Source organism: Saccopteryx bilineata, chromosome 2, assembly GCF_036850765.1.
Source record: "Saccopteryx bilineata isolate mSacBil1 chromosome 2, mSacBil1_pri_phased_curated, whole genome shotgun sequence".
NCBI classification, from domain to species: domain Eukaryota; kingdom Metazoa; phylum Chordata; class Mammalia; order Chiroptera; family Emballonuridae; genus Saccopteryx; species Saccopteryx bilineata.
Window position 1 is genome coordinate 5289469 of NC_089491.1, and position 12122 is coordinate 5301590.

A 12122-nucleotide genomic window follows, 5' to 3' on the forward strand; every position below is an offset into this window, starting at 1 on the left:
TTTGCTCCTATGGAGCCTTGGCTGCAGGAGGGGAAGAGAGAGACAGAGAGGAAGAAGAGGGGGAAGGGTGGAGAAGCAGATGGGCGCTTCTCCTGTGTGCCCTGGCCAGGAACTGAACCTGGGACTTCCACACACTGGGCCAGTGCTCTACCGCTGAGCCAGCTGGCTAGGGCCTGTAATCTTTCTTTTTATACTACCAGATGGGCAGTGACAGCAAGATAACAGGTCTGAGTCCAGGAGACTCAGGGTGGAGAGCTGTGCTGTTAACTACATGAGCCTTAATACTAAGGAAACACTGTTTGTCCTGTGCGTAGGACACGAGCCCTTGAGTCACTGAGCTCTTGTGCTGCACAACAGATGTGACACTAAAGTCAGACACAGGCTCCCAACTTCCCATCTCAGCCTCCATCAGCAGTGGGATATATACATTGTAAATATATAAGTGAATAAATTCCTTTCGTTTCTAACCAGGAGGAGAAAGATCAACAGAGGATTTTAAAAATCAGCTGAAGAACGTGCCAGCAGAAGGCTATAGCCTCATTTGAAATAAGACACAAGGGTGAGATGTGAGAAGTAACAAAGGCGTCACCGTGTGGGTGACACCCCCCCCGGGGCTGGATCTTCAAGCCGAGTCATGGCGAGCGAGGCACACAGGAGAGCCCGACGAGCCTCCCGCGCCTGCCTGCCCACTCTCCACCCTCTCATTCACGCCTGTCTGCCTGCATTCGTCTCCAGTCCTGTCGAGCCCAATGCATTTCAACCCTCTCCCTGCAGCTCTGATGTCTTTTCATGATTATATAGGACATCTCATTAAAAAACCAAAAATAAAAAACAAAATCAAAACAGATCACACTGCTTTCGGGTAGATCTTTTAAATGGCCCCTCTAGACCTTTCCTTCCCTTTCTATGCTTGTCACCGATGCATCGACAATGGCCACGAGGATGACAGTGGCCTTGGGGGTTAGAGGGGCTGGGAAAACTTTCTCAGCTTACTTGGAGAGGCTGTCGATCCGAAGCCCCCGCTGGCCGCGCTGAATGGGTTTTTGTTGGCTGCATCCTGGCTGGGTTTCCCTCCAAGGCCGCTGAAGAAACCGCCCCCTCTTCCCGTGTTTCCAGAGCCGAACACGCCGCCGCTGGAGGGCGAGGGCTGCTACAGACAAAGGGGACAGGAAGTGAGAGAGGATGAGAGGTTGCTGGAAACGGCCCCATCCGCGCACAGGAGGCTCGCAGCTCCATGAATGGAAAGCGGGAGAGGTCGGAGTAGTCCTGGGGCAGGTGCCCTCACAACCACAGGGAAGCTGGCTCTGCACAGGCGTCCTGCACGGCCGGAGCGCTCAGCCAGGCCATGTGCACGGTCCTCTGAAAACACGACTTACAGGGGTGAGCACTTCAAATGTCTGCCCTGCAGTCTGCCGTCTCTGCTGACACGATGCCAGGGGCAAGGGAACCAACTCAAGAGTTCCCCCAAATGAAAAAGTGTACAACCATTTCCAGGCTATTATGAGAGCGCCTCGTATTTTGAATTCTCTAGTGTTCGGCTGAACTCATCAGCAACTGCTGATAAGTGACTTACACTCTCTTTTCTCCCAATATGTGCACTTTTCTTTCATAATGACTTCCCCAGTGCTGCCAAAATAAGCTTAAATTGGCTCCATTGTTGAAGTGATGACCACAGCTGAATTCTGTCCAAGTCTGCAGATCTTACGTTCGGAGGCTGCTGCTAACTTGGGGCGCACGCTGACTCAAAGCTGCACCAGGCACCACACATGTTATTTCTGTCTGGAGATTGTTTCTAGAAGGAAGACCAGGGCTAGCTCTGAGGGACCAGTAATATTAGAGTTAAGTGTGAGATGACGTCCTTGGCTGATAACGTGGAATAAGATGGGCTTTTAGAAACGGGTCGTGGTGTCTAAGAACCTTTCGGGAGCCCCCTTCAAAGGGCCTCAGTGGTAGAGCCTCGGCCTGGCGTGCAGAAGTCCCGGGTTTGATTCCCGGCCAGGGCACACAGGAGAAGTGCCCATCTGCTTCTCCACCCCTCTTCCTCTTCCTCTCTGTCTCTCTCTTCCCCTCCCGCAGCCGAGGCTCCATTGGAGCAAAGATGGCCCGGGCGCTGGGGATGGCTCCTCGGCCTCTGCCCCAGGCGCTAGAGTGGCTCTGGTCGCAACAGAGCTATGTCCCGGGAGGGGCAGAGCATCGCCCCCTGGTGGGCAGAGCTTCGCCCCTGGTGGGCGTGCCGGGTGGATCCCGGTCGGGCGCATGCGGGAGTCTGACTGTCTCTCCCCGTTTCCAGCTTCAGAAAAATACAAAAAAAAAAAAAAAAGGGGGGGGGGGCGAGTGATGTAGAAGTCCCCCTTCCGTAACATGGGAATGACCCACTCGCCTCGAAACGCCAAGTGCTATGAGCCAGGAAGCAGAGTGTATTTCAGAACAGGACCTGAAATATTCAGTATGTCAACAGTGGCACTAAGGGGTCAATGACCAAGTGCCTTCCGGTTGCTAGGCACTTCCCTATGTACTTTCACATCATTTAATCCCCCCAGAAGTCAAGCTGCCAGGGGGCCACCTCGGAACCGCAGTGCACAGCCAGCGCCCTGGGCTACGCCCCCAGCCCTCACTTTCCCCGGACTCCACCAGGGAACCCACGCTCTGCTCCACGGTCATCTCGGCTCCACAGCAGCTAGACCAGTACTTTAGGACGGCCGCCAGATCACTTCCCTCCTGTTTAAACATTCTAGGAGAGACCCTGCCTGGTCGGGCCCTTGTCTGTCTCCAGATATCATCTTTTATCACGATCCACTTCGGTATCATTATACCACTTTTTTGTACCTGGAATGCAACAATCTAATTTTTACTTGAGGGCAATGTACTTAATGTTGTCGCTCTCATTTTTCTTAAACTTAAAAAAAAAAGTAACAATTTATTACAACCATTTAATAATGAGTCACTGCTTTTTAAAACCTGGAATCTAATCCAATCATAACAGCATAGGCTTTAATAACTAGTGAACTGACTCCGCAAGGAAGACATGACAACTACTCTGTGACTGTAGAAATTTTTAAAGCCAACTTCCACGCATCACCTGGAAATACCGGAAATTGCCAGGATATGGACATTTAGTCCTTCAAAAAAAAAGCAATTTCAAATGGTTTAACCTAATTTTAAAAATATAACTTGAGCCTGACCAGGCAGTGGCACAGTGGATAGAACATCAAACTAGGACACAGAGGACCAGGTTCGAAGCCCTGAGGTCGCCAGCTTGAGCGCAGGCTCACCAGCTTGAGCTCGGAATCACTGGCTTGAGCGTGGGATCATAGATATGATCCCAAGGTCGCTGGCTTAAGCAAGGAGCCACTCGCTCTGCTGCAGCACCCTCCTCCCCCAGTCAAGGCACCTGTGAGAAAGTAATCAATGAAGAAGTAATCAACAAATAACTAAGATGCCGCAACAAAGAACTGATGCTTCTTATCTCTCTTCTGGTCTATCTGTCCCTCTCTCTGTCAAAAAAAAAATGTATATAACTTGAAAAATAATGGCTACCTATAGAAATGAATAGAACAGCACACCACTGAAGTGAACGGACAATTATTACACCCTCATAAATGGGTTAGAGAGAACCCCCTTTATTTTTATTTTTTTACAGAGACAGAGAGAGGGATAGGCAGGGACAGACAGACAGTAATGGACAGAGATGAGAAGCATCAATCATCAGTTTCTCGTTGTGACACCTTAGTTGTTCATTGATTGTTTTCTCATATGTGCCTTGACCGTGGGCCTTCAGCAGACCAAGTAACCCCCTGCTCGAGCCAGTGACTTTGGGTCCGAGCTGGGGAGCTTTTTGCTCAAACCAGATGAGCCCGTGCTCAAGCTGGCGACCTCGAGGTCTCGAACCTGGGTCCTTCCGCATCCCAGTCTGACGCTCTATCCACTGCGCCACTGCCTGGTCAGGTGAACCCCCTTTATTTTAATTGCTATAAACAATTGCTTTTAAAATTTTAAATTATGTAGCCCCACCCAGGTAGCTCAGTTGGTTAGAGTGAGGTCCGAATACACCAAGGATGCAGGTTCAATCCCCGGTCAGAGCACATACAACAAGAATCAACCAATAAATGCATAAATATCTGAATCAGTGTTTCTCGCTTTCTTTCTCCCTTCCTCTCTCTCTCTCTAAAAATCAATAAACATAATTTTAAAAAACCTTTAAATTACGGAATATCTCAAAATGTGTAAAACAATCAGTGGAAGAATATAAGGCACCTTCCATGAACTCATCATCCGGTTTCCATAATGAACACACAGCCACTGGGATCGTCTATAACCATGTTTACTGCATGGCGCCCCCATTTCACTCTTAGTATGATGCAAATCCCTGACATCTCATCATCTCATCCACTGATTCTCAACATAAATCTCTAACACGTAAACAATAACCATACCATTATCATGTGTAAACAATTAATGCTTTGATATGATTAAATAGGGAGTTAATGTTCAAGACTCAACATAATAGTGCCCCCCCATCTGAATCCCATCGAGCCTGGAGACCCCAGCGCCCGCCACGTAGCAGTGAGTAGCAGAGGGCAGAGGAGCAAGTTAAGCTGGGAGCTCCGCCAAAGGGAAGCACTCGGAACCCAGACCACAGGGAACTCTCCAGAACAAATGGCCTGCTTTGTTCAACAACTGAATTATGAGGAAAAAGAAGAGAAAGAGACACACAGCAGGGTAATCTTCACAAAGAGATTTAGGAGACCTATCAACCAATCTCAGTGTGTGAACCTGATACGATCCTACTTCAAAGAAACAAATGTAAGAGAGACACTTCTTACACTTTTTCAGAAAGGCATTTCCTAAATATCTAACCTAAATGATCTTGCCTGATTAATCATCCTGCCGCATTCTTTTCTTAGTATTTAAAGCACCCTGAAATTAAACTGTGTTAATAAAGACTCTCTCTATCAAACATAGACAGTTTGGTACATCACCGAACACCTGCATGAATGATTTAATCTGGACCGATCTGGTTCTATAATTTACTAGCTAAGTATTGTCATTTTAACAATATGGTATCTTCTGCTCCAGGAACATGGGTTATCCTTCCATTTTATTTAGATCAGAGGTCCCCAAACTTTTTACACAGGGGGCCAGTTCACTGTCACTCAGACATTGGAGGGCTGCCACATAAAGTGCTCCTCTCACTGACCACCAATGAAAGAGGTGCCCCTTCCGGAAGTGCGGGGGGGGGGCAGGGCGGATAAATGACCTCAGGGGGCCGCATGCCAGGCTGAGGTTTGGGGACGCCTGATTTAGAACATCTTAAATTCCATCAAACAATGTTTTTATAGTATTTAGAATATATGTTTTGTACTGCTAAATTCATTCCTTAAAAGTATTTTACTTTTTGATGCTGTTAAAAATGAGATTTTTCTTAATTTCAATTTTAGATGGTTTGATACAGATAAGAAAAATAATTGATTTTATATATTGATCCTGTGTCCTAACTTGGCAAACCCATTTCTTAGTCCCAATTGTTTTTCACTGGATTCCTTAGGGTTTTCATGACATTATCTACAGATACATAGAGACATAGTTTTGCTTCTTCCTTTCCAATTTAGATGTCTTGTCTTTTTTCTTTTTGCCTAGCTGACCTGGCTAGAACCAACATACTTAGTTCTGAGCTCATCCGTGTTACTCCATGTGTTAGTCATTCTTCCCTTTCTGTTGCTGAGCAGGACTGCATCGCTGAGGGTGCCAGCGTTTACTACTCTCCTGGGAGTAAACAGCTGAACTGTTCCCAGTGCGGGCGGTCATAAACAAGCTGCCATGAACATTCCTATACAAGTCTTTCTGTGAACATACTTTTTCTTTTGGGTAAAGACCTAGGACCGGAATTGCTACACCATAAATTCAGGGTATATTTAACTCACTAAGAAATTGCCACATGATTTTCCAGAGTGACTGGGCTGTTTGTTTTACATGCCCACCAGCGGCACATTCAGAAATCTAGCTGCTCTAGAGCTTTTCTGCACCTGATGTTAGTTCTTAAATTTTAATAATTCCAGCAGGTGTGGAGTACTACCTCACTGTGGTTTTAACGTGCATTTCTCTGATGACTAACAAGACAGCTAGTTTTCCTGTGCTCACTGGCCATTTGCATATCCCCGTTTGTAAAGTATCTCTCCAAGTATTTTGCTTGCTTTTAAAAATGAGTTCTCTTTATTTTTGATTCACAGGAGTTCTTTATACAGGGTAGGGTAAAAAGTTGGTTTACTGCTGTTCTTATGGAGAATAACAATACATAATAACACAAGAATAAACTATGTATTTCATGTACACACAACTGTAACCTACTTTTGCTCACTCTACATTCTAGACAGAAGCCCTTCGGTTTGATGTTATAAATATTTTCTCCCAATATATACCCTGCCTTTTCATTTTTATAACAAGTCTTTTGGTGAACAATATTAGTTTGTAATTTTAATGAAGCCCAGTTTTTCAATTTTCTTTTTTTATGGTTAGTGTTCTTAGAAACCTTTATCTACCTAATGGTTTCTAACAGTGGCATTGCTGCCTTTCTGGGCTGGATAAAGGTTTTGCCGCATCCCTGGCCTAGATGCTAGTAGAATGCCTCACTCCGGAGGGCCAAACATGTTCCCTAGTCATTGTGACTGTGAAATTCCCCTGGGGGACAGAGTGAATGCTAGTTGAGAAGGTGCTACTCCAAGGTGGCAAAGATATATATATATATTTTTTGGTGGTCCGTTTCATTTATTTATTTATTGTTTTTTAAAAGATTTTATTTATTCATTATAGAGAGGAGAGAGAGAGAAGGGGGAGGAGCTGGAAGCATCAACTCCCATATGTGCCTTGACCAGGCAAGCCCAGGGCTTTGAACCGGCAACCTCAGCGTTTCCAGGTTAACGCTTTATCCACTGCGCCACCACAGGTCAGGCGGCAAAGATATTTTTGCTACGGCTGTAATATATTTAAAATTTTGTTACGGTCACACAATACATTGTTTCCCTGTATGTCCTAAGTCTTTAGCTGCTTTAAAATTTCTTTAGCTGCTTTAAAATTTCTCCTTTAACATTTGGTTTTCAGAAGCTTAGTTTAGCTATGATGTGTCTAGGTGTGGTTTTCTAGTATTTATTCTGTTTGGGATTCCCAGATCTTAAGAGTTGTGGATTCCAGCCTGACCAGGTGGTGGTGCAGTGGATAGAGCGTCGGACTGGGATGTGGAAGGACCCAGGTTCGAGACCCTGAGGTCCCAGCTTGAGCGCGGGCTCATCTGGCTTGAGCAAAGAGCTCACCAGCTTGGACCCAAGGTCGCTGGCTCCAGCAGGGGGTTACTCGGTCTGCTGAAGGCCCGCGGTCAAGGCACATGTGAGAAAGCAATCAATGAACAACTAAGAAGTCTCAATGCGCAACGAGAAACTGATGATTGATGCTTCTCATCTCTCTCCGTTCCTGTCTGTCTGTCCCTGTCTATCTCTGCCTCTGTAAAAAAAAAAAAAAAAGTTTTGGATTCCTGTTTTGCAACAAATCTGGAAAAGACTGCAAATCTGGAAAAGACTGGCCACAATTTTTTTCAAATACTTTTTTCTATCTCATTCTGTCTTCTCTCCTTCTGGGACTCTGATTACAAACACAACAGACACAGACTGCTGGATATTGCTGTGCAGGTCATTAATGTTGCCTTTTTCATCTCTCTGAGCTTCATTGTAGATCATTTCTGTTGACAAGTCTTCAAGTTCCCTGTCTGATAGGATTCACTAGCTCTGCTATTAGCCTGAATCATTGTTTACTTTCAGACACTAGGACTTACACTTCAGAGACAGATCTGTTTCCCTTTGTGTTTGTAATTCCTATTTGTTTGCTGAGACTCCTAACCAACCATTCCTTTATTTTTCTTGTGAATACTTGAGTACAATAGTTATTTCAGTCTCCATCTGACCGTTCCAATAGCTGGATCATCTGTAGGTTTTTTTGCTGATTTCCAAAATATGATTGTGAAGTCCCCTTTTATTTTTGCTTCTTTGCATGTTACATGCAATTACTTTAGGGACGGTATCCTGGTATTTGTATATAAAAAAAGAGCTGTGTGGTGACGAAGAACACCTAATGTTTCTTCTAGAGCAGGCGTCCCCAAACTACGGGGCCGCATCCGCCCCCCACCCCGCACTTCCAGAAGGGGCACCTCTTTCATTGGTGGTCAGTGAGAGGAGCACTGTATGTGGCCGCCTTCCAACAGTCTGAGGGACAGTGAACTGGCCCCCTGTGTAAAAAGTTTGGGGACCCCTGTCTAGAGAGTGAGACTCCTCTCTTTCATCTGGAGCCTAAAGTAAGGAGGTACTCCTTCAGACTTCACTAAGTGTTGTGTTGAATGGGAACCGAGTCGCTGACCTCTGGCTAGTCCTAGCCTTTGCTTAGGGTTCGTGTCTTACTGTGTGTTTGAGCCGTGGCCAGAGGGCAGCTGCGCTGCAAGTTCTTCCAGTTTCGTCTTGCCCTTACTTCCCTTTCCGCAGCAACAGCTGGGGAGGGGCGAGCCAGGAGGAGCTCATACTGGAACAAATTACTGTTGTATGTGCAAGTCTTTCAGACCCTAATCTGTTTTTCTCAAAAAAACAAAAAATAAAAAAAACTAGCTTTATTGTGATATAATTCATATACCACACAACTCACTGATTTAAAGTACAAAATTCAATGGTTTTTGGTATATTACATTATTAAGTTTTAAAAGTTGTATATAAATATATATGTAAATAAAATAAACAAGTCAGTGGCATAATTATAGTCACAATGTTGTACAACCATTACCACTATCTATTTCTAAACGTTTTCATCACAAGAACCCAAATTCTGTAACCATTAAGCAATAACTCCTCACCCTTCCTCCTCTGTCCCCTGGTAATCTCTAATTTTTGGCTCTATAAATTTACTTATTCCTTTTGTTTTGAAAATAATTTTTAATCTTTTTTATCCTTATCTTTTATTGTGGTAAATATACATAATAGAAAACTTACTATTTTAAGAATACAATATACTGTTATTTCTAGAACTTCCTCATCATCTCAAACAAAATTTCTACACGCATATAACTCTACTTATGAAGTCATCTTTAAATGATTACTTTTTTTTTTTTTTTTTTTTTATTTATTTTTTTTCCCCATTTTTCTGAAGCTGGAAACAGGGAGAGACAGTCAGACAGACTCCCGCATGCGCCCGACCGGGATCCACCCGGCACGCCCACCAGGGGCGACGCTCTGCCCACCAGGGGGCGATGCTCTGCCCATCCTGGGCGTCGCCATATTGCGACCAGAGCCACTCTAGCGCCTGAGGCAGAGGCCACAGAGCCATCCCCAGCGCCCGGGCCATCTTTGCTCCAATGGAGCCTTGGCTGCGGGAGGGGAAGAGAGAGACAGAGAGGAAAGCGCGGCGGAGGGGTGGAGAAGCAAATGGGCGCTTCTCCTGTGTGCCCTGGCCGGGAATCGAACCCGGGTCCTCCGCACGCTAGGCCGACGCTCTACCGCTGAGCCAACCGGCCAGGGCCTAAATGATTACTTTTGAATTAACCTATTCGAAAGATCTCATATAAATCAAATTCTACAATATTTGTTCTTTTATGTCGGGTTTATTATAATTAGCACTGTGTATTCAAGGCTTATTCATATGTAATATGAATCAAAACGTTATTACTTTTGAAGGTTGAATAATCTTCCATCGGATCTATATATGCTTTGCTTATCCAGTCATCTGCTGACGGACACTTGCAGTTTCTACTTTGAACCCATTGTAAATAATGCTACAACGCACATCAGCAAAGAAGTGTCTGAGTTCCTGCTTTCAACGCCTCAGAGTATATACCTCAAAGTGGAAACGGTGGGTCATGTGACAATTCTGGTTAGCTTTTTGAGGAACCACTAAACTTTTCTATAGTGGCTGCACCCTTTTACATCCCAACCAGCAAGGCACGAGGGTTCCAATCTCTTCGCTATCTTGTTAATTTTGTTTTTTTAAATTATAGTCATCCTAGTGGGTGTAACATACTATCATAATATGGTTTTGATTTCAATTTTCCTCGAGTTTAATGCTATGCTTATCTTTTCATGTGCTCACTGGTCATTTGTTTTACTTGCCCCCGTTGTTCCCAAAAGCTTCTTCTAGCTTCCTCTCCAGCCGGCACATCTCCTCGTCTTCAGCAAGGCCCCTTTCCCGCCTTGCCAAACGCAGACCTGAAGTGTGCCCCTGGAAGCTGCTAGACCATCGTGCTCACCTATGATGGGCTCCCCTCTCTGATAATCAATTCACAGTGACAGAGTCTATTTTCCAAAGATGGAAGTATTTCCACAGCAATACTTCTAGACTCATATGCTCTTCTAGAGCAAGAAGTACAGCCTATGTCCCTGCCCCCTGGACCCAGGCGAGACTTGTGGCTGCCCTAACTAAGAGGGTGTAGCATAAACGACACTCTGAGACGTCTGAGGATAGGTCATAAAAGGTGACACAGCTTCTGCCTGACTCCCTCTTTATTGGAATAGTCCTCCTAGGAATCCAGCCACCATGTGAGAAAGCCCAGGCCACACAGAGAAGTCACATGTAGATGTTCTAGTCAAAAGCTCTTGTTAAAGTCTGAACCAATAGCCAGGCCAACCACCAGAGATAAACAAAAAAATATTAAACAAACAAATGCTAAAGAGATAAATGCTACTAGGTTTTGAGGTAATTTACTATACAGCATGAGATAATTCTAAAACTCACTGAGTGTGATTTATTTTTATTTTTTTAAATAAGTTAAAAAAATTTTTTTTATTTATTCATTTTAGAGAGGAGAGGGAGAGGGAGAGGGAGAGAGAGAGAGAGAGAGAGAGAGAGAGAGGAGAGACAGAGAGAGAGAAGGGGGGAGGAGCTGGAAGCATCAACTCCCATTTGTACCTTGACCAGGCAAGCCCAGGGTTTCGAACTGGCAACCTCAGCATTTCTAGGTAGATGCTTTATTCACTGCACCACCACAGGTCAGGCTGAGTGTGATTTTTTACACTACCTTTTTTTGGGTGTGTTTTAACAAGAGTAAAGGACTTTTACAACCTAGCCAGAATCTGTCTTGCATCCTTATATCTTCTGAGGCCACCCTACTACTTAACAATTCATTCATTTTTACAATATCTGTCATGTGGCCTCGGGCACTGAGAATAGCACCTTTGGAGCGAATCAAGCCCAGGTGCTAAAAATAGCTCATTACTCGATTATTGGTCCCAGAGAGGGTTGCCAGGTGGATGGGTAGATCCTGGTCAGGACACATATGGGAGTCTGCCTTATTATCTCTCCTCTTCTTAAAAAAAACAACAAAAAAGTTTCCTTCAGGAGGCCTGACACATAAATTCTCCCAGTATCTATCTGAAAACTGCTTTGACTGGATACTGAAAAAATATTTTTTGCTGAGTTTAGAAATTCTGGGTAGGTAGACTGTCTCTGCTTTCATTATCACTGCTGAGAAGTAAACAGTCAGTCTCACTAACTCTCCTTTGAAAGGAACCTGTTTGTTTTTCCTCCAAGCACTTTTAATATTTTATCTTGGTAGTTCTGCAGTTTCACTTCGCTAGATCTTAGAATCAATTTCCTTTCATACATTCTGGTGGGCATTTGTGGGGTTTCTGACCCTGTGGCTAACTCTTTTTCTTTCTTTTTTTTTTTTGTATCTTTCTGAAGCTGGAAACTGGGACGCAGTCAGACTCCCGCATGCGCCCGACCGGGATCCACCCGGCATGCCCACCAGGGGGCGATGCTCTGCCCATCTGGGGCGTTGCTCTGCCGCGACCAGAGCCACTCTAGCGCCTGGGGCAGAGGCCAAGGAGCCATCCCCAGCGCCCAGGCCATCTTTTGCTTCAACGGAGTCTCGGCTGCGGGAGGGGAAGAGAGAGACAGAGAGGAAGGAGAAAGGAAGGGGTGGAGAAGCAGATGGGTGCCTCTTCTGTGTGCCCTGGCCGGGAATCGAACCCGGGACTTCCGCACGCCAGGCCGACGCTCTACCACTGAGCCAACTGGCCAGGGCTACTCTTTTTCTACTGGTTTTAGAAGTTTGTCTTTTTCTCTTCTAATGTTTTGCCACACAATCTTTATCTCTCTCCTCC

The 12122-nt window shown here is 45.1% G+C and overlaps 1 protein-coding gene across 4 annotated transcripts in view; it reads right to left on the minus strand.

Moving 5' to 3' along the window:
* The window catches only part of NUP214 (nucleoporin 214), a 97761-nt gene that overhangs the window by 14600 nt on the left and 71039 nt on the right, over window positions 1-12122 (minus strand). For 3 of the 4 annotated variants that reach the window (XM_066255933.1, XM_066255932.1, XM_066255930.1), the window contains one exon: window positions 994-1150. In XM_066255933.1, coding sequence (XP_066112030.1) covers window positions 994-1150 — 157 coding nt within the window. The remainder of the gene's footprint in view (window positions 1-993; window positions 1151-12122) is intronic. The other variant, XM_066255931.1, reaches the window with a different exon arrangement.